This window comes from Oncorhynchus keta, chromosome 25 (assembly GCF_023373465.1).
Source record: "Oncorhynchus keta strain PuntledgeMale-10-30-2019 chromosome 25, Oket_V2, whole genome shotgun sequence".
In the NCBI taxonomy this organism is placed as follows: Eukaryota; Metazoa; Chordata; class Actinopteri; order Salmoniformes; family Salmonidae; genus Oncorhynchus; species Oncorhynchus keta.
The window spans coordinates 7,310,501-7,331,729 of record NC_068445.1 but is presented as its reverse complement, the minus strand read 5'-3'; the positions used below and the strand labels follow the sequence as shown (position 1 = coordinate 7,331,729).

At 42.5% G+C, this 21,229-nt stretch overlaps 1 protein-coding gene across 1 annotated transcript; it reads left to right on the top strand.

Moving 5' to 3' along the window:
- Window positions 1–2,001: 2,001 nt before the first annotated feature.
- On the top strand, window positions 2,002–19,540 carry LOC118358056 (pescadillo homolog). Its single transcript, XM_035735453.2, has 15 exons — window positions 2,002–2,167; window positions 2,732–2,811; window positions 3,066–3,219; window positions 3,365–3,474; window positions 6,175–6,346; window positions 8,926–9,015; window positions 13,034–13,150; window positions 13,473–13,550; window positions 13,756–13,845; window positions 14,343–14,473; window positions 14,644–14,769; window positions 15,529–15,713; window positions 16,937–17,073; window positions 17,560–17,745; window positions 18,953–19,540. Exons 1-15 carry the CDS (start codon window positions 2,144–2,146, stop codon window positions 19,034–19,036), a joined length of 1,764 nt encoding a protein of 587 aa, XP_035591346.1. The 5' UTR covers window positions 2,002–2,143; the 3' UTR covers window positions 19,037–19,540.
- Window positions 19,541–21,229: the final 1,689 nt, after the last annotated feature.

The window sequence follows — 21,229 nt, the reverse complement described above, 5'->3', positions numbered from 1 at the left end:
GATACTTCCAAGTTTATGTAATGAGTCAGAGTCAGTCTCACTCTGTCTCTGTCTCGCATTCTCTCTCTCTCTCTCTCTCTCTCTCTCTGCCTCACCCCCTGTAGTACTGTTCTCAATAATACATAGCATAAAATTGATTGGGCAGCACAGTTTTATTCCTGATGGTTTATTTCTGTGTGTGTGTGTGTGTGTGTGTGTGTGTGTGTGTGTGTGTGTGTGTGTGTGTGTGTGTGTGTGTGTGTGTGTGTGTGTGTGTGTGTGTGTGTGTGTGTGTGTGTGTGTGTGTGTGTGTGTGTGTGTGTGTGTGTGTGTGTGTGTGTGCAGTACCAGTCAAGAGTTTGGAAACACCTACTCATTCGAGGGTTTTTCTTTATTTTTACTATTTTCTACATTGTAGAATAATAGTGAAGACATCAAAACTAGGATATAACACATATGGAATCATGTAGTAACCAAAAGTAAAATTTGATTTTACATTTTAGATTATTCAAATAGCCACCCTTTGCCTTGATGACAGCTTTGCACACTCTTGGCATTCTGTCAACCAGCTTCACCTGGAATGCTTTTCCAACAGTCTTGAAGGAGTTAATGCTGAGCACTTGTTGGCGGCTTTTCCTTCACTATGCAGTCCAACTCATCCCAAACCATCTAAATTGGGTTGAGGTTGGGTGATTGTGGAGGCCAGGTCATCTGATGCAGCACTACATCACTCTCTTTCTTGGTCAAATAGCCCTTACACAGCCTGGAGGTGTGTTGGGTCATTGTCCTGTCTAAAAACAAATGATGGTGCCACTAAGCGCAATCCAGACGGGATGGCATATCGCTGCAGAATGCTGTGATAACCATGCTGGTTATGTGTGCCTTGATTTCTAAATATATCACTGTTACCAGCAGAACACCCCACACCATCGCACCTCCTCCTCCATGCTTCACGGTGGGAAACACACATGCAGAGATCATCCATTCACCTACTTTGCATCTCACAAATACGTGGCGGTTGGAACCAAAAATCAAATATTTGGACTCATCAGACCAAAGGACAGATTTCCACCGGTCTAATGTCCATTGCTCGTGTTTCTTGGCCCAAGCAAGTCTCTTCTTACTATAGGTGTCCTTCAGTATTGGTTTCTTTGCAACAATTCGACAATGAAGGCCTGATTCAAGCAGTCTCCTCTGAACAGTTGATGTTGAGATGTGGCTGTTACTTGAACTCTGTGAAGCATTCATTTGGGCTGCAATTTCCGAGGCAGGTAACTATAATGAACTTGTCCTCTGCAGTAGAGGTAACTTGGTCTTCCTTTCCTGTGGCGGTTTTCATGAGAGCCAGTTTCATCATAGCGCTTGATGGGTTTTACGACTGCACTTGAGGAAAAGTTCTTGAAATGTTCCGTATTGACTGACCTTCATGTCTTAAAATAATGATGGACTGTCATTTCTCGTTGCTTATTTGAGCTGTTCTTGCCATAATATGGACTTGGTCTTTTACCAAATAGGGCCACCGTCTGTATACCACCCCTACCTTGTCACAACACAACTGATTGGCTCAAATGCATTAAGGATAGAAATTATACAAATTAACTTTCAGCAAGGCACACCTGTTAATTGAAATGCATTCACGGTGAATACCTCATGAAGCTGGTTGAGAGATGGTCAAGAGTGTGCAAAGCTGTCATCAAGGCAAAGTGTGGCTACTTTGAAGAATATAAAATATATATTGATTTGTTTAACCTTTTTGGGGGTTATTACATGATTCCATATGCGTTGTTTAATAGTTTTGATGTCTTCACTATTATTCTACAATGTAGAATATAGTAAAAAATAAAGAAAAACACTTTTGACTGGTTGTGTGTATTTGAATGAATTATGAATTCTTCAAAATCCAACTTACTTCCAATGAATAGATAGACACACATGGGTCATCTAAATTTGACTGATTTACTTTTATGTTTTGGGTCTTTTATATTCAGGCCTTAAAATGGACAGCTTGAGGTGTCGGGGTCCTGCGAGTTTATTCCGCGCATGTCACACAACACGTGCATCAGCCACGGTATTTTTTCGTGGTGGTTGTGTTTACATGATTGTCGAGAGAAGTAAAGCCCAAAAAAAGTATTTTATTAGAATAACACGAAAATATATATTGTAAATGGGGGGTCTACAGAAAAAGAAGGTAAGGTTGTCACTGTCTGTCAAATTAATTGTCCAACGATTTTGCTAGCTACGTAAAGCTAAAGTTGGCTACAGTAGTTTATCTGAGCACAGCATTAAATAGCTATGATTTTACTTTAGGCCTAACATGTTTAGGTAGCTGTTAATGGTTAGCTGTAAAACTATAATCTTGCTAATAATATTTTTGTAATAGGTTGCTTGCATGAAACACGTATTTTGCACTCAACTATTGTAGTTTACGTCGGTCTAGTCTTGTTATATGCCGTTGATGCAGATTGTTTTCAACACTTCTATACTAGCTAGTTAACGTTGGCCTAGCTGCTAACATTAACGTTAGTACGGTACATCTTCACCTGGTGAATTAAAAAAGACAATAGTACTAAATAGTGATAAAAGATGCGCAGAACATTGTCAGCATCATGCTTTTTGCGAATTAGTATGGTTACACGTGTTGTAGTAACAATCTAAGAATGACATCCTCCCTAAAAGCCACGTTTCTCCAATACCCCACATCTTTTACTGTCTTCATGTCTCGTGAGTAACTTGTAAACCCATTTGTATTCAGTATGAGAGGGGCTCTGCCACCAACTACATCACACGGAACAAAGCCCGCAAGAAGCTGCAGCTAAGCCTGGCAGATTTCAGGTACTGGGTAACGTTACTACTGACCCACCACAACTTGGGTGGTATTCATTAGTACACACTGTCGCAAAAGTTTTACAATGGATAATACGTGTTTTGTGAGTTGTAGGCCCTCCTTATTCCAGTCTGTTTTCTTCCCTATAGTGTCTAGTGTAAACAGCCTTGTACTCTGGTTGTGAATGTAATTGCATGGTTGCCTCTGGTATTAGTTTCTGCTATGCCAAATTGAGTCTGCATCTTTGTCCTGTGTTCCACAGACGCCTGTGTATTCTGAAAGGCATCTACCCTCATGAGCCTAAGCACAAGAAGAAGGTGAACAAGGGTTCCACGGCCCCCCGCACATTCTACCTGTTTAAAGACATCCGGTTCCTCCTGCACGAGCCCATCGTTCGAAAGTTCAGAGAGTACAAGGTAATGTTTTATACAAGTGTTTTGACTACTATACAGACATCTTTGTTTATTGACATTTTTGTACCAGACTGAATTTTCAGTCCACTATTTTCAAATCAAGGGGCAAATCTAGTAAGGCTGCCTTGTCCTGTTCTGTCTCTGGTAGGTGTTTGTGCGTAAACTGAGGAAGGCATATGGAAAGGCGGAATGGACAGGGGTGGAGAGACTGAGAGAAAACAAGCCTGGCTACAAACTGGACCACATCATCAAGGAGAGGTGACGTCTCAATCCACTGCAGTGCCAACTGCAAACAGGAGATGGCAATGTTGAGCATACAATTACACACACTGAATGTTAAAAATATTAGGAACATTTGGCTCTTTCCATGACTGAATCCAGGTATAGGCTCTGATCCCATATTGATATGTATCACCATATCACCTGTAAAATCCACTTCAATCGGTGTAGATGAAGAGACCGGTTAAAACTGCCATTCAGAGGGTGATTTTTATTTATTTTACCTTTATTTAACTAGGCAAGTCAGTTAAGAACAAATTCTTATTTTCAATGACGGCCTAGGAACAGTGGGTTAACTGCCTGTTCAGGGGCAGAACGACAGGTTTTGTACCTTGTCAGTTCGGGGGTTTGAACTTGCAACCTTCCGGTTACTAGTCCAACGCTCTAACAACTAGGCTACCCTGCTGCCCCAATGGGCAATACAAAATATTTAAGTGCCTTTTGAACGGGGCATGGTAAAAGGTGCCAGGTGCACCGGTTTGTGTCAATAACTGCAACGCTTCTGGATTTTTCACGCTCAACAGTTTCCCGTGTATATCAAGAATGGTCCACCACCCAAAGGACATCCAGTCAACTTGACACAACTGTTGGTAGCATTGTAATCAATCTGCATTCCATTATCCCAGTGGAATGCTTCTGACATCTTGTAGAGTTTGTGTCCCGATGAATCGAGGCTGTTCTGAGGGAAAATGGGGGAGCAGCTCAATATTAGGAAGGTGCTCAGGGAATAGAAAATAGGCAGTGACTGCCAATACTCACTTTTTGCTCCCGCCTATCTGGAAGCCTTTTCCTCATAGCTAAGGATCTGGATCATGTTCTGTGCATGTTATTTTACGCACACTATGTAGGGCTGGGCGGTATACCGTATTTTACGATATACCGGTATTGATGCATGGACCGTTTTGGGTTTTTACATTGCCATCTACATCTCTAGTTGCATGTTATAGTTTACTCCGCTACTTGAGGTCTCTCTCCATGCTACTTACCACACAGAACTTGCCTTGCCCACTGTCACTCAAGGAGTGCCCTTTTTGTTGGTCGAGTACGAGGCACTTGCGTTCAGTTTGCCTGGCCAATGCAGCGATGTTGATGACTACAATGCTTTTTAATACAAATCCATAAGCATCCTATAATTGCACGATTAAATTCTTTATCTGCAAAAAACGCTAGTTTGTTATTTATTAGCACATTTTGTCTAAGTTGTGTTAGCTGCTAATCGCTAGTAAGCTGGCTAAATGTACTGAGTCAGACTAAACAGAGCTAGCTATAGAGCCTGATAATACCAGTGACGGTGTAGGCCTAAATCAGCATGTTGATTGTGCAACAGTATCTTCTAAATGAAAGAGGAGTACGCACAGCATAAACATGTTAGCTACATGAAGTAGTGAAGATACCGTTTTTAATTTTGCCAAAGATTATAGGGTCCCCTTGGAAGCACTAACCAACACTTTGGTTCCTACCCTGTCACAATAACTCCGGCATTTTCATTTGTTGTCTTGTCAATTAACACTGTATTCAAAGTGCCCACTTATCTTCTAACTGTAGAATTATAATAATCATATTTTTTCCCCATGCTTCCAACAGTTCACCCAAGTGTTTTGATCTAAATCGCAATTGAAACATTTGGTTAAAAATATGGCCTAGGTTTTTTTTTTTTTGCCCCATATCTTTGCAGCCCTACATGGCAGTGTGGAAATGATCTTAAATGAGTGCAGAAATGTATGAAAATGCAGGGAATTATTTTTGGTTGAATTGAACAGTATAAAACGATCAGAATGTAGAAAGACCCATTGAAATCACATAGAATGTATGTGTTGCCACCCTAGGGTCACACACTACTCGTAGAAAATGGTTAACTTTTATTATTCAAAATCATAAATACAGTCATACCGTCAATTTTCTTTTTAAATACCGTGATAGGATATTTTGTCCATGTCGCCCATCCATGTCGCCCAGCCCTTACCCTATGTAGCTGCTGCTCATGATGAACTGTTGTTTCTCTTTAAGGGCGCTGTACTGCAGCGCCAGCTGTGCCACCAGGCTCTGTCGTAACCAGCCGCGACCGGGAGATCCGTGGAGTGACGCACAATTGGCCTAGCGTCGTCCGGGTTAGGGAGGGTTTGGCCCTTAGGGAAATCCTTGTCTCATCACTCACCAGCGACTTCTGTGGCGGGCCGGGTGCAGTGCGCGCTAACCAAGGTTGCCAGGTGCACAGTGTTTCCTCCGACACATTGGTGCGGCTGGCTTCCGGGTTGGATGGCGCTGTGTTAAGAAGCAGTGCGGCTTGGTTGGGTTGTGTATTGGAGGACGCATGACTTTCAACCTTCGTCTCTCCTGAGCCCGTACGGGAGTTGTAGCGATGAGACAAGATAGTAGCTACTAAACAATTGTATACCACGAAATTGGGGAGAAAAAGGGGTAAAATTCAACAACAAAAAAATGATGGGGAAGCAGCACTGGGAGCACTGAGCAGAAGCTATGAATGCAGCAGAGTGGGCAGCAGCTACGTAACAATAAAAATCCTGCACATGCACAGAGATCTCCATATCAATAGCCATGGCAAGTCATAAGATCTCTATGGTGTTGAGCCCTGTTTACGGCTCATGTCAACACATAACATTTGTAAAGGGTGTCCTATAATTCTGCTGAGGGTTATGTTCGGGTCTATTTGTGTGCCAGGTACCCCACTTTCATCGATGCCCTCCGTGACATCGACGACGCCCTCTCTATGTGCTTCCTGTTCTCCACATTTGCCCGCACGGGGAAGTGCCACGTCCAGACCATCACGCTGTGCCGACGCCTCACTGTGGAGTGGATGAACTACGTAGTCGCATCTCGCTCTCTCAGGAAGGTAGGAAGGACGAGACTGCAGATGTGTCCTCGCTAACATAAATAGTTGGTCCTCAATAAAAATGAGTGTGGGCATGATACTGACTGTTACATGTACAATAGTCTCTGAAATGGATTTAAGTCATGACAATTGTGTATACAGTGCATTCAAAGTTTTCAGACCCCTTGACTTTGGCAAAACATTTCAGTTACAGCCTTATTCTAAAATTGCTTAAATATTTTTTTCCCCCTCATCAATCTACACACAGTACCCCATAATGACACAGCAAAAATATTTTTTATCAAAAAATTAAAAACGGAAATATCACATTCAGACCCTTTACTCAGTACTTTGTTGAAAAACCTTCGGCAGCGATTACAGCCTCGAGTCTTCTTGGGTATGAAACTACAAGCTTGGCACACCAATATTTGGGGAGTTTCTCCCACTCTTCTCTGCAGATCCTCTCAATCGCTGTCAGGTTGGATAGGACCGCTATTTTCAGTTGTCTCCAGAGATATTCGATTTGGTTCAAGTCCAGGCTTTGGCTAGGCCACTCAAGGACATTCAGAGACTTGTCCCGAAACCACTCCTTCATTGTTTTGTCTGTGTGCTTAGGGTCGTTGTCTTATTTGAAGGTGAACCTTCGCCCCCAGTCTGAGGTCCTGTGCGCTCTGGAGCAGGTTTTCATCAAGGATCTCACTGTACTTTGCTCCGTTCATCTTTCCCTCAATCATGACTAGTCTCACAGTCCCTGCCGCTGAAAAACATCCCCATAGCATGATGCTGCCACCACCATGCTTCACCGTAGGGTTGGTGCCAGGTTTCTTCCAGATGTGACGCTTGGCATTCAGACCAGAGAGTTCAATCTTGGTTTCATCAGACCATATAATCTTGTTTCTCATGGTCTGAGAGTCTTTAGGCGCCTTTTGGCAAACTCCAAGCAGGCTGTCATTTTCCTTTTACTGAGGAATGGCTTCAGTCTGGCCACTTTACCATAAAGGTGTGATTTGGTGGAGTGCTGCAGAGATGATAGTCCTTCTGGAAGGTTTTCCTATCTCTACAGAGGAACTCTGGAGCTCTGTCAGAGTGACCATTGGGTTCTTGGTCACCTCCCTGACCAAGGCCCTTCTCCCCCGATTGCTCAGTTTTGCCGGGCGGCCAGCTCTAGGAATAGGCTTGGTGGTTCCAAACCTCTTTTGTTTAAGAATGATGGAGGCCACTGTGTTCTTGGACTTTCAGTGCTGTAGAATTCTTTGGTGTGTCCTTCCCCAGATTGGTGCCTTGACACAGTCCTGTCTCAGATCTCTACAGGTAATTCCTTCAACCTCATGGTTTGTTTTTTTCTCTGACATGCACTGTCAACTGTGGGACCTTATATAGACAGACAGGTGTGTGCCTTTCCAAATCATGTCCAATCAATTGAATTTACCACAGGTGGACTCAAATCAAGTTGTAGAAACATCTCAAGGATGATCAGTGGAAAAAGGATGCACCGGAGCTCAATTTCGAGTCTCATAGCAAAGGGTCTGAATACTTGTATAAATGAGGTATTTCTGTTTTTTATTTTTAATACATTTGCCAAAAAAAATCAAAAACCTGCTTCTGCTTTGTCATTATGGGGTATTGTGTGTAGATTACAGCCCCATTCAAAAATGGTTTTCCTCAATGTAACAAAATGTTGAAAAATTCAAGGGGTCTGAATACTTTCCGTATGTACTGAACATTAATATAAATGCAACATGCAACAATTTCAAAGATTTTACGGAGTTACAGTTCATATAAGGAAATCAGTCAATTTAAAGAAATGTATTAGGCCTAATCTGTGGATTTAACATGACTGGGCAGGGGTACAGTCATGTGTGGGCCCGGGAGGGCTTAGGCCCACCCACTGGCTGGGCCTGGCTCCCCAATCAGAATTTGTTTTTACACACAAGGGCTTCATTACATACACACACACACTCCTCAGGACCTCTCCAACGCCTCCTCAAATGATCCTGCAGGTGAGGAAGCCAGATGTGGAGGTCCTGGGCTCGCGTGCTGACACGTGGTCTGCGGTTGTGAGGCTGGTTGCCAAATTCTCTAAAATAATAGTGGCGTCAGCTTATGGTAGAGAAATTAACATTAGGTCATTAGCGCTGGTGGACATTCCTGCAGTCAGCATGCCAATTGCACGCTCCCTCAACTTGAGACATCTATGCCATTGGGTTGGTTGACACAACTGCACATTTTAAAGTGGCTTTTTATTGTCCCGGGCACAAGGTGCACCTGTGTAATAATCATGTTTAGTCAGCTTCTTGATATGCCACACCTGTCAGGTGGCTGGATTATCTTGGCAGAGGAGAAATGCCCACTAATGGTGACGTAAACAAATTTGTGCCCAAAATATTTCGTTTTTTTAGCTCATGACACATGGGACCAACACTTGCCTTATGTTTTTGTTCAGTGCACTTAGCAGTGTTAGAAGCCTATTAAGTGTTGTGAAAGCAGTTTTGGAGTGGGTAGTTCACATTGAATTCGTCTGAATGAGATGCATGCTCTATAGCAAAGAGAATAACTGATATTCCGCAGTACACTTGACATGGTTTTGCTCTCCCTGGCAGGTTTTCCTCTCCATCAAGGGGATTTACTATCAGGCAGAGGTCCTTGGACAGCTCATCACCTGGCTCGTGCCCTACCAGTTTGCCCATGATGTAAGTGCTGAGTCACATCACAGCAGTTCAAAGAGACATTTTGTGTTTTATTTTATTTATATACTTTGAATTTTTATAGATTTTGCCACTATGTACAGAAATTCACCATGGTAAAATGTATACAAAAAAATACATGCAAAAGACCGGGGTTCAGGGATTGGTTGTGTACAATATTCACATCACCAACGTACATACAGGTATGTCATAACCACATTTAGTAGTTCATGTCCCATTACTGAGCCTCAAACCATATCAATGTCTCCCATCTGGCCTCAAACTTGTTTTCCCTTATTTCTTAACAAATAATATATCATTTCCATATCGACTTATTGTATAATGGCTAACCAATCATCTAGTTTGGGAGGATCTGATTTATACCATTCTTTGTTATAGCTTTCTTACTAGCTGCAAGAAGGTTCCTAATCATATACTATTCACATGCCCTTATTTCATCCTGTACATTTCCTAGGTAGACAACCAGAGCAAGCCCTAGGCACACCATCCTAGCCCAGGATGTCTTTAATAGTAGAACACACGTTATCCCAAAACACACATTTTTTGCATTTCCAGAAGATATGATAGTGGTTAGCTCCCATGTGTCCACACATTCTCCAACACATTTGTTGCGTACAAAGTTCACTCATAATTTTAGCTGTAATAAAGAATCAATTCAGGTTCTTCCAACGTAATTCTGCCCATATTTTTGAGTTTGTCGTTGCCTGTTGTGTTGTACACGCTCTTCCACTCTTCATCTTCTGAGATTTAAAGTTTACTTTCTATCAAGCCTTGGTACAATACCCTACTTGCCTTATATGCTTTACTAATTGCTCTCAAAACTCAATTTTAGTCCATGGTTGAGTTTATATGCTTTAGCTCCTTTGAGATAGTAATCCACTTAACTGTTTAGTATCTAAAAAAATCCTGGTTCTGTATGTTGCCTTTAGATCCTGAAAACACAATCTTCCCGTTCTCAACAGTGGTACACAATGCTGTTAAACCCTGATTAAGCCAATGTTTAAAACCCTGATCATATGTGCCACATTTAAATTTGACATATGCACATCTCATCATCATAATTATTCTCTCCAATTTTGTGTTTCCAGACCATATCAAACCGAATATCTAACGTGAATGTTGTTATTGGGTCCAGTATGTCCTCCATGGTCTTAAATAGTTCCCTATCTCCCACCAACGTTTGGGTTGGCTTTCCCGTTATGCTCCTCTTTATATCCTTCCATATTGCACAGTAACTTTGATCACACCATTAAACTATGGATCTGAGTTGTGCTGCATAGACATATTCTCAGGTTGGGTAGTGCCCTCCGTCCTTTATCCTTGGGAAGTTGCAATGTGCAGTATCGAATCCTAGGTTTTTTTGCCATCCCAGATAAATCTCGATATCAGTTTGTCCCATACTCTATATTGACTTTGAGGTATTATAATTGGAAGAGATTGAACTTATTTCAATGTTCACACTTCTATTCTGGAGTTGAAATCCATTTGTACTATGGTCCATCTCAAAACACCTCTCTTGATCTACATTTTATATGGTTGTAGTTCGCTTTATATATCTTCGGGGGAATTCCACTTCAAACCAAATTTGGTGTTAATTTCTGGAGGAGAAGTTCAATGTCAGGATCTGTGTTTTTAAGCACATTCAATTTATATCCAGATTAATGACCATATTCCTGTAATAGATTCATCAGCTTAGGGAAACTTGGCTCTGGGTTATTCAAATACACTATGACATTATCTGCAAATAGTCCAATGATGTTCTTCTTCTCCCACAGTGAAAACCCCTAGGTTCTCTCTCTAATTGCCTGCGCTAGAGGCTCTATATACAGGGTGAAAAGTGTGGGCGACAAGCAACAACCCTGTCGTGTGCCCCTTTGAGGTTAATCTTGTTTGTCAAATTCCCATTCACCTTTTATTCCAGCTTTCGGATTCTGATAAATGACTTTGATTCATAGGAATGTCCTATTCACACAATCAAACGCCTTCTCTGCATCTAGGCTAACCAACACTTCACTTTTCTCCAATTTTTGAATAGCATTGATAAAATGTAAAGTCCTTCTAATATTGTCTTGTGTTTGACAACCCTTAATTAATCCAGTTTGGTCTTAATCAATCATATCTGGCATGAACTTCTCAAATCTCTTGGATATAATTGAGGTATAGAGTTTATAATATACATTTAAAATTGACACGGCAGTAGCTATTACATAATTTCTTTGCCTTTGGTTATTGAAATAATAGCGTCCTTCCACGATGGTGGAGTAAGGCCCTCATTCAAGGTCCAATTGAGAGGTGATCTAAGCAATGAGGTCAATTCCGCAAAGGTTTTGTACCACTCTGATAGGAATATGTCGCTCCCAGAAGATGTTGTTTTTAACTCTAGTAACTACACTCACTATCCCTTCCTCTATAATGGGTGCCGTGAGCGCATCATTCAATTTTTTTCCCAATAAATGGCAAATTTAGAGAATTGAGAAACTACTTCATTATATCCTCATCTGCTGTGGGTGTTTGAGTATACATGTTTTTGTAATAGCCCTCAAATATATATGCGCTATCAAATTGTATTTGGCACATGCACCGAATACAACGGGTGTAGACCTTTCTGTGAATTGCTTACTTACAAACCCTTAACCAACAATGCATTTCAAGAAATGTTTTAGAAAATATCTTTTTTCAATCATAATTTAACACGAGAAAATGACAACAATAACGAGTCTATATACCGAGTCAATGTGCGGGGGTACAGGTTAGTCGAGGTTATGTGTTGGTAGGGGTAAAGTGACTATGCATAGATAATAAGCAGCGAGTAGCAGCAGTGTAAAAACAAAATCAAATCAAATTGTCACATGCGCCGAATACAACACCTTACAGTGAAATGCTTGCTTACATATATAACATAATGATGGAGCAACAATAAAATAACAGTAGCGAGGCTATTTACAGGGGGTTCCGGTACAATGTGCGGGGGCACCGGTTAGTCGAGGTAATTGAGGTATTATGTACGTGTAGGTAGAGGTAAAGTGACTATACATGGATAATAAACAGTGTCGCAGCAGCGTAAAAATGGGGGGTGGCGTGGGGACAATGCAAATAGTTCCGGGTAGCCATTTGATTAACTGTTCAATGGCTCAGGGGTAGAAGCTGTTAAGAAGCCTTTTGGACCTAGACTTGTTACGCCGGTACCGCTTGCCGTGCGGTAGCAGAGAGAACGGTGTATGATTTGGGTGACTGGAGTCTATAAACTAATAATAATTGTGGCCTTCCTCTGACACTGCCTGGTCTTGACAAAGCAGTATATCCTTTGCGTCGGACTCGTGGTTATGGTCATGGGTCAGTGTTTAATTTGTCTACTTTGTGGATCTCTTATCTTACCAAATACAAAATATATCTGTGTATTCGTCTATCTAGCAGTCTTGTAGCTTTACGGCCTCCCCTCATGAATTCTGTTTAAATTATTGTTACTAAGAATATAATCTATTTTTCTCCTTGTTTCTTTAATTTGTTGTGGATCAAGTGATCTTTTCTTTTTGTTCCATACCTTTCAACTCCTTAATCAAATTCTGATATATAGCCAATCTAGCTTTCTTCTGGAATGTTGTGAGTGTGATTTTAGTTTCGCACAAATGACAACCTTCACTGCATCCCATAGAATATTAGGATTCAACTTATTGTTTTCCTCTACATCTCCTTGTTTTTATTTGGTTTACCATTTCATGTGAGAATTTTGAACAAGGCCATCTTAGATGTTTAGATGTATGCCCATAGAAATTATATTATGGTCTGATACATCAGATATCCCAAACACACATTCCTTCACACTGTGCCTATAGAAAATAATCAATCTGAGAATGGAGTGAGAGACATTGCTTGATGGCAAATTTAAGTTGATGCTGTTAATTGTGGGTAAATTAGAGGAACTTGATAAGCGTACCTGGCTCTCCTCTACATTGACTCTACAATGCAACCTTTCAGGCTTAATTATCTATCCTTTCTCCCCCAGCACCCGACAGATGTGGACTACAGGGTAATGGCCACCTTCACAGAGATGTACACGACCCTCTTTGGCTTCATTAACTTCCGCCTCTACCAGACCCTCAACCTGGTCTACCCGCCCAAGGTAACCCAGTACCTGGACTTAACTTGCATCGTGTTCATTACACAACAAGCGGAAGAAAACGGAAGGAAATGGGGAGGGGCTACCGGAAGTCGAATAAGAAATGCTTGTTTTTGTTTTCCGTTGCAAAACATTTTGCTACAGTGTGCCCTAATGAATACGATCCTGTAGAACCATTCCAGCCATCTCGCGTCACAAGCGGCGCCTTTTTCGTAACCATGTTCTTTTTGTAGATGAACATTATATTGTCTTGTAGTATACAGAGGACATTGGCCTGCTATTTGTTGTCTGTCTGCGCTGTGGCTAACGCTACCCATCTCTCCAGCTGGACAGCAAAGCTGAGTCGGAGTTGAAGGCAGAGCACGAGGAGGACTACGCTATGGACTCAGAGAGCTACTTGGAGGTGGGCCTTTTCATCACTGTTATGGATTGATACAAATCAATGAGTAAACTAAATATTAACTTAAGGATTCCTGTATATGTCAGACAGGACGACATCTCTCTTTATTGATCTGGGCTACCAGCCCGTCCTTGATGGTACTCTATCAGTAGAAATGTGTTTTTAAGCTGTGTGTAAACTGAACCTGTGAGTTTCATGTGCTCAACAGAAACTGTCAGCCCTGAGTGCCAGCCTGGCACGGGTGGTCGCCACCGCAGAGGAGGAGGAGAACCAGCTGGACCTTTTCCCTACCGAGGGGGTAAGGAGACACTGAGTAAATTAGCTACCAGGTGGTCAGGAGTGTGTTATGACCAATGTCTCCCATGTTCACCTTTCATTCCTTCCATTTAGAAAGCCCTTTCTTTCCCAGGTCTTTGGTTGGAGGAACTATTTGTAGTGCACCCTCGTCATAAATTGATATTTCTGATACAAAAGTCTTCCTCGGTATTTGACGTTGATGTTCTTTCTAAATCACTGTTAGGCAATTTGAAGATGGGATGGGATAAAAATAACTGGTAGAACTAATTGCTCACAGAAAGGCCACACTCTGAAAATCAGTGGGTCTACAGAGAGAGGCTCACGTTATTCCCTGGTGGATTCACCTCATTAGCAGTGTTAGACTGGGTAGCACTCCTCGATGGCTACAAGCTGTTTTATAAACAACATGATGCAACCAAACCACCCCACTAACTGCCTGTGTACCCTTCTAAAAGCTTTTCCTGTCTCCTTTCACCCACCCCTTCTGTCTTTCTTCAGGAGGACCAGGAGAATATGCAGGCCAGAGAGAAGGAGCAGAAAGAGCAGGAGGCCCAGAAAAAGCTTTTTGAAGGGCTCAAGTTCTTCTTGAACAGGGAAGTTCCCAGAGAGTCACTGGCTTTTATCCTGAGGTGAGAACCGCCACAGACATTATGGCACCCTGGGAAGTAAAAGCAAGCCAAAGCTTTTGGGGATGGTTTCCATGCCACACCGCACCTCAAAGGGGAGCTTTGATCCACCATGAAGTGAACCATTGTTTTTTTAAAGTAAAAAAAAATCTCCATCCCTCTCTGTCTGACAGGTGTTTTGGTGCCGAGGTGTCCTGGGACAAGTCCCTCTGCATCGGTGGCACCTATGAAGTGACCGACGAGACAATCACTCATCAGATTGTAGACAGACCTGACATGGACAAGCAGTACATTAACAGGTGAAGGGAACCCGACAGTTCATATCACTTTATCTGCACTCATTGCAGTCGTTGCCAATGTCTTGCCATTCATTCACAATCTTTGCATGAATGATCTTTGAAAAAAAATAATACAACCCCTGACCCTCGTTCAAATCACAATTTTATTTCAGCCAGGGCTATTTTACAGACCCAAGTGTTTTGTTGGCCGGCTGCTAACTGTTGGTCTGGTTGGGGGGTTTCCTTCTCCTTCAGTCCCCCCTCCGAGATGGGCTCAGCTCATCCCCACAATGTCCCCTTTCAAAGGGCCTCTTCCTGCTCTGACCGCTCAAAGGCTTCTGTTATCCAGGGCTTCCAGGGGGTGGAGTCTGTGGGCAGAGCCACGTGTGACAGTTCATGTCCCCTTTATCGCTCTTCGTAGAGCTTAGCTTTAAACAGGGTACATAATGCAGACACTATGGGCCTACTAACCCTGTCCAGACCTTTATGTCTTCAGCTGTTGCCAATTCAACTTGCCAATGTGTGAATGGTCTCAAATGTTTTTGGAATGTTTAAATGTTACATTCAAAGGTGGGTTGGGTTGACTGACTGTAGTCCCAAAGGTGCAAACTCCGCCCATCTGGCACTCCAGACCGTCTGGATCAAACACTTAAAGTATTTGAAAGAAGACGGCTATTATTTGAACCCAGTTTGATCCATATCTGTGTAGAAACCTTGGTCGTAAAGGAGGCAGGCAGGTGTGTAACTAACCTTGTGCCTGGTGGTCGTGTCCTGCTCCAGGTACTACATCCAGCCCCAGTGGGTGTTTGACTCCGTCAACGCCCAGATGCGCCTGCCCGTTGAGGACTACTTCCTGGGGACGACGCTACCGCCCCACCTCTCGCCCTTCGTGGAGGAGAAGGACGGCGACTACGTGCCCCCGGAGAAGTTAAAGCTCATGGCCCTGCAGCGGGGGGAGAAGCCCGGTAAGAGCCGATCAGAGCTGGACTCTGGTCAAAAGTAGTGCACTGTAGAAGGGAATAGGGTGCCATTTTCCTATGCAACCTACAGTTAACCGCTAAAATAAAATACATTTTAACATAGTGTCTTAATAGGGCTTTGGGCTCATTGCTTCAATGCACCTTGGCATAGATTCTCAAAGTATCTGGAACTCTATGGGAGGGGTGCGACGCCGTTCTTCCACGAGAGATTACATCATTTGGTGTTTTGAAGTGGAAACCTGTCTCCGGTGCCGCTCTAGAATCTCCCATAAGTGTTCAATTGGGTTGAGATCTGATGACTGAGGCGCCAATGGCATATGGTTTACATAATTTTCATGCTCCTCAAACAATTCAGTGACTACTCGTAGAGGCCAGATCGAACCCAGATTTTAAAACGGAATAAATTGTTTGAACAAAACAAAATCATCTAAAATGTATTGAACTTATTAGAAAATGGATTAATTTGCCCAATATTATTATCATAAGACATTAACAAAATGCATCAGTGATTTGTATTTTCCTTTCTGAACATTCTGCCCATCTGTCTGTGCGCATTTGTCTGCCACTATTTGTAGCCGTTAGCGATGAGTCTTAATGTAATGACAACCGTCTTCTGGTAGATGGAAAAACCTTCTCAATTAAATGTTTGCTACAATGTAGCGTATGCCTACATTACATTACATTACATTTACATTTAAGTCATTTAGCAGACGCTCTTATCCAGAGCGACTTACAAATTGGTGCATTCACCTGGCAGAATATGATTATTTGCATCAATTCAGTGGCCATTTGTTTAGCAAACTCTGCAATCACATGAGCGCCACAGAAACACCACTAACCAACGGTCTCTGGCTGGTGCGCATTTTAATCTAAATTTCTTAGTTTTTTACCCTCGAGGTCTCCTGATGTGGTTTAAGCATTGTTGTGGACTTGGAACATCCAATTTTGTGGATGGGGCCATTGTCATCCTATAACATCCAACCATAGCCATGGTGGCCAAAATAATGGCCTGCTGAACATTTTTATACATTACCCTGAGCATGAAAGGATTGTAATTCCTTAATTAACTCAGGAACCACACCTGTGTGGAAGCGCATGCTTTCAATATACTTTGTCCCTCTGCTCTCTGCTTCACATGTTTCTGCACCTGCATGATGTATGTTGTGTTGAACTAAAATGTTCAACCATTTTTTTTCTTTAAATATCAGTACAAGAGGATGAAGAGGAGGAGGAGGAGGATGATGAAGAGGATGATGATGAAGAGGAGGAAGATGATGTGGATGATGAAGAGTTGACCGAGGAGAAGAATCTGAAGAAGATGGAGGGTACGCGAGCCCAGGGCAAGGTGAGAGAATCCTAGCATAATCTACACCAGGGTTCCACAACTGGTGGCCCACGGGCCGAATTTGGCCTCGGGTGATTTGATCTGCCCCCTCCCAAGTTTTCAACAAAATATATACATTTAAAGTCCGCTACAAGTGGTTTTAATTTTGAAGAAAACAATAATAAATAGTATTCTCTCGCATTATAGAGGGAGGTATTTGATTGTATAGAAATTTTAAGCAAGGTTTTGAAATTGTTTTAGTCAAATATTATATCAGTTTGGGTTTCTTCCGGTCAATTTGCAGTCTACAAGTTATTTAGAATTATGTTCCTGACCTTCCGCTCAAGAATCGTCCCGTGGCTGACTCTAGATGACCCTTGCTCTCCAGTTTTACCATCTGAATGGCCTGTTTCATCTAACATAAAACATTATCGTAGGGCGTAGTGCACTATAGAGTGCCATTTTGGACACACTCTTAGACGTCTCTTTTCTCTCCTGTCCCCGCAGACTTTGGCGGTGAAGGTGACCCCCGGCAAAGTGAAACCCTGGGAAACTGGTTCCGTGGGGAACAAGGTGCGCCTTGAGCAGGAGGAGAAGGCAGAGGAGAAGCGTCTGGCCATCATGATGATGAAGAAGAAGGAGAAGTACCTGTACGACAAGATCATGTTTGGCAAGAAAAGGACTACCCGAGAGGTGAGTTCCCTCCGCTGCGCACCGGCCAAACCGACAAGACACATCACATGCCATCACTGCGTCCCTTTGCCTGTCGATGGAGATAGATATTTACATAGATTTAGGGCTGTGAAAAAGTATTTCCCCCTTTCTGAATATTCTCTGTTTTAGTGTATTTTTTTTTACCTTGAGTTGTCAGATCTTCAACCAAAACCTAATATTAGATAAACCTGAGGGAATAACACAAACATTTAAGTTTTTTGTTTTGTTGTTTTAAAGTTATGCAACACCTAATGCCCCTGTGTGAAAAAGTAATTGCCCCCTTACACTCAATAACTGGTTGTGCCACCTTTAGCTGCAATGACTCCAACCAAACGCTTCCTCTAGTTGTTGATCAGTCTCTCACGTCCCTGTGGAGGAATTTTGTCCCACTTTTCCATGCAGAGCTTCTTTAACTCAGTGACATTTGGGGGTTTTCGAGCATAAACTGCACTTTCAGGTCCTGCCACATCTCAATCAAGACAATGATCCAAAACACACAAGCAAGTCTACATCAGAATGGCTGTAAAGCTACACATTTGAAGTTTGAATGGCCAAGTCAAAGTCCAGACCTAAACCTGATTTTGAGATGTTGTGGCAGGACCTGAAATGAGTAGTTTATGCAACTCCGGAACCACATGTGTAAGGGGGCAATTACCTGTTCACATGGGCATTGGTTCCTTTTTAAATTTGTTTACTAAATAAATCAAATAAGTATCACATTTTGTTATTTGTTCATGTTCACTCATGTTTCCTATCTAATATTAGGTTTTAGTTGAAGGTCTAACAATTTGTGTCAAAAATGGAAAGTCCGAAAGGGGACAAATACTCTTAACGGCACGATAGATAGACGCAGCACATTACTGTGTTAAACCCATCAGTACATTCACCTCGGGAACAGCTAGTCTCACAGCCATATTAATATACATGGAGGTAGAGGATCAGGGCTGACATTTTGGGATAACTGGCAGTGTACTTTCCACTAGGCTGCTATCTTTGTACCTAGTACCTACCTATTGAGCTGTAGGGATAATGATTAACAGGGTTTGAATAGCCAGGCCCTGGAAACCTTGCTCGCTAAAACAATAGCCCTGTTAGAGAGCATGTATGTGACCTTGGTTGCACACCCATGAATTCTCGATTTTACTCCACTGTTCATTAACTCATTAACTCTACTTTCCCCTCGCAGGTTAACAAACTGACGGCCAAGAGAAAGGCCCATGAAGACGCCAGCAAGGCTCAGAAGAAGCAGAAAAAAGCCAAGAAGCAGTAGTCGCTTAACTGTGGATATTCACAGTTATACTGTGGATATACTTGTTTTTTTTCTGTTGTTGTATGGTCGTCAATCATACACGGTTGAAGTCCCATGAAACTCCATAGGTTTATTCAGAATAAGTTGGTCCCATTGAACATGATGAGTGTTAAAACCATGTGGTCACGCATATTGGCAGGTGGAAAAGCTGGAGGAGTCACATTGTGGTGAAATATTATCCACCCTGCCTCAACCATCGCAAGGTGACTGTTTGCTTTGTTCTTATTTGTGTGAACTCAGATATTCTGGTCAGTACTCTGTACCTGAACCCCCCCAATGATTCACCCTATTTTAATCTATGACGTGTCATTAAATGTGGTTCTGAATACTTTAGTAGAATAACTTGTTGGTGTCATCAGACAAATTTAAATTTGTATGAAACCTCCCCGTGAGAACAATTTGTATGCTTAAAAAAGGTGACTCTTTGCTTGATATGTACTTCAAATAAATTGTTTATGGACTTTTGTTTTTGGTTCAAATTGGCCCACTTCTTTTAACTTGAGGGCGGTGGGTAAGGTGTGGCAGCAATGCACACGGTAGTGCTTAGTTACCCATGTCAACCTAGCACTGCCTGTCATTTATGTCCAATCTTTCTTTGCTTTACGCGTTAGGGCCTGTTCTCAAGACTTTCCTTCATGAAAGTTTCAGTGGTGCGGTTCCTTTGGATTAAGATTCTTGCATCACTGTCCATTGTAATGAATTACATACCGTTACTTCTAGTCACTGCCACTGACTGGGAGTCAAATTCTGCTAGGGTTGGCGGGGCTCGAGTAATTTCTTGGTGCCGTGTGATACTGATGGTTTATCTAGAATGATGGTTTGTTGACAACCGTAGCATGTTAGCTAAGCCTCACCCAGCTATGGACAGAAGTGACTACATAGCAGCTTAGGGCCTAACCCTTTTCCATTCTCCTATCTAAAGTTGTCAGCGTTATTTCTGACGCGACAACTAGATGGCGCTGTACTGGTAGCCACAACCACACAAAGCATCAGTCTCGACCAATGACTGTCTATGAATGGACAAACCCATCGATCACGTGGCCCCATTCATTGCTATGTGAAGATGGTGCCTTTTGAAGGCAAGGATGTCAGTTTTAGCAGCTAAGATGGTGTTTCATGGGATAGATTTTCAAGACAACATGTACCGTCCAGGAAGTGACGTTGCAGGCTAGTTTGGTGCTGCCCTCTCTTTGAGTATCTCCAGTTGAAGGCTGACCGTGGTGCTGCCAGTAACAACTGAATAATCCTTAACTTCTGTGTTATTTTGAAAGAACTGGTTCAAGGACATACATCTGGTGTAATAGAAGCAATTATTGGTACCCTGATTTTCTTTTTACATGAAGATATTGACCCCCAAAGATTTTTCCCCATTCACTAGAATGGGGATGCTGTTTTTTTTTAAACAATGCCAGCAGTACCGCGGTCCGCCTTGACTTGCATGGCTTCAGTGAGAGCGGAGAGTCGTTCTCCCCTGATCTCAAGTCATCAGTGTCATAACACTGTCTCTGTCTGTAAATCGCAGATGGTAGCCTTCTTGGTTTCAGATGTGCCGTTGGGCCAACTCTGATACCAGAGATGTGGAATCTGATGCCGCCTCATGAGGATCGAGGCGTGGAGGTTGCCATGGTTTCACTGTTCGCTTTTCCACACGCGTGAACCGAGCTATCCATCCACCTTTGCTGCTGGAACTGTGATGTGAAAGCACAGAACACTTTGCCACCCCCTATTTACCAGCATGCCATATCTGCATTCCACACATGCCCGCCTAGTCCGAGTCTCAGCCTGGCACTCGCCAGGACGCACCCCTTTCAACAAAAGACTGAGTGTTGGGGGGGGAAAGGGTTAGAGGCAGGGTGGGATGATCAGCGTGATCCCTATGCTTTCTCCTGGATTGAAAGGCTTTAGTGTGTGGAGAGTGAGGGACAGTGCCCACCTCCCTTTACTGTAATAGTCAGTGCTGTATGACAACATATTGTCACATCCCGCTTCCCAGAGTAAAATGAACTAATCCATCTTTGGCTCGTACGTCTGGATCATTCTCTATTGACACCGTGATACTGCCGTTAAATGGACGGTAGTGGTACCAAATACAGTTGTCCATATTCTCACGAGTCCAAAGAAGTCGGCAAATCTCCATTGAAAGTGCATTTTGGT

Excerpts from the sequence above, each read along its gene's own strand:
- LOC118358056 (XM_035735453.2), top strand. The coding sequence starts at position 2,144 with ATGGGGGGTCTACAGAAAAAGAAG. Across the intron at positions 3,475-6,174 it reads GACCACATCATCAAGGAGAG|GTACCCCACTTTCATCGATG; the intron begins GTGACGTCTCAA and ends TTTGTGTGCCAG. Across the intron at positions 6,347-8,925 it reads CATCTCGCTCTCTCAGGAAG|GTTTTCCTCTCCATCAAGGG; the intron begins GTAGGAAGGACG and ends TCTCCCTGGCAG.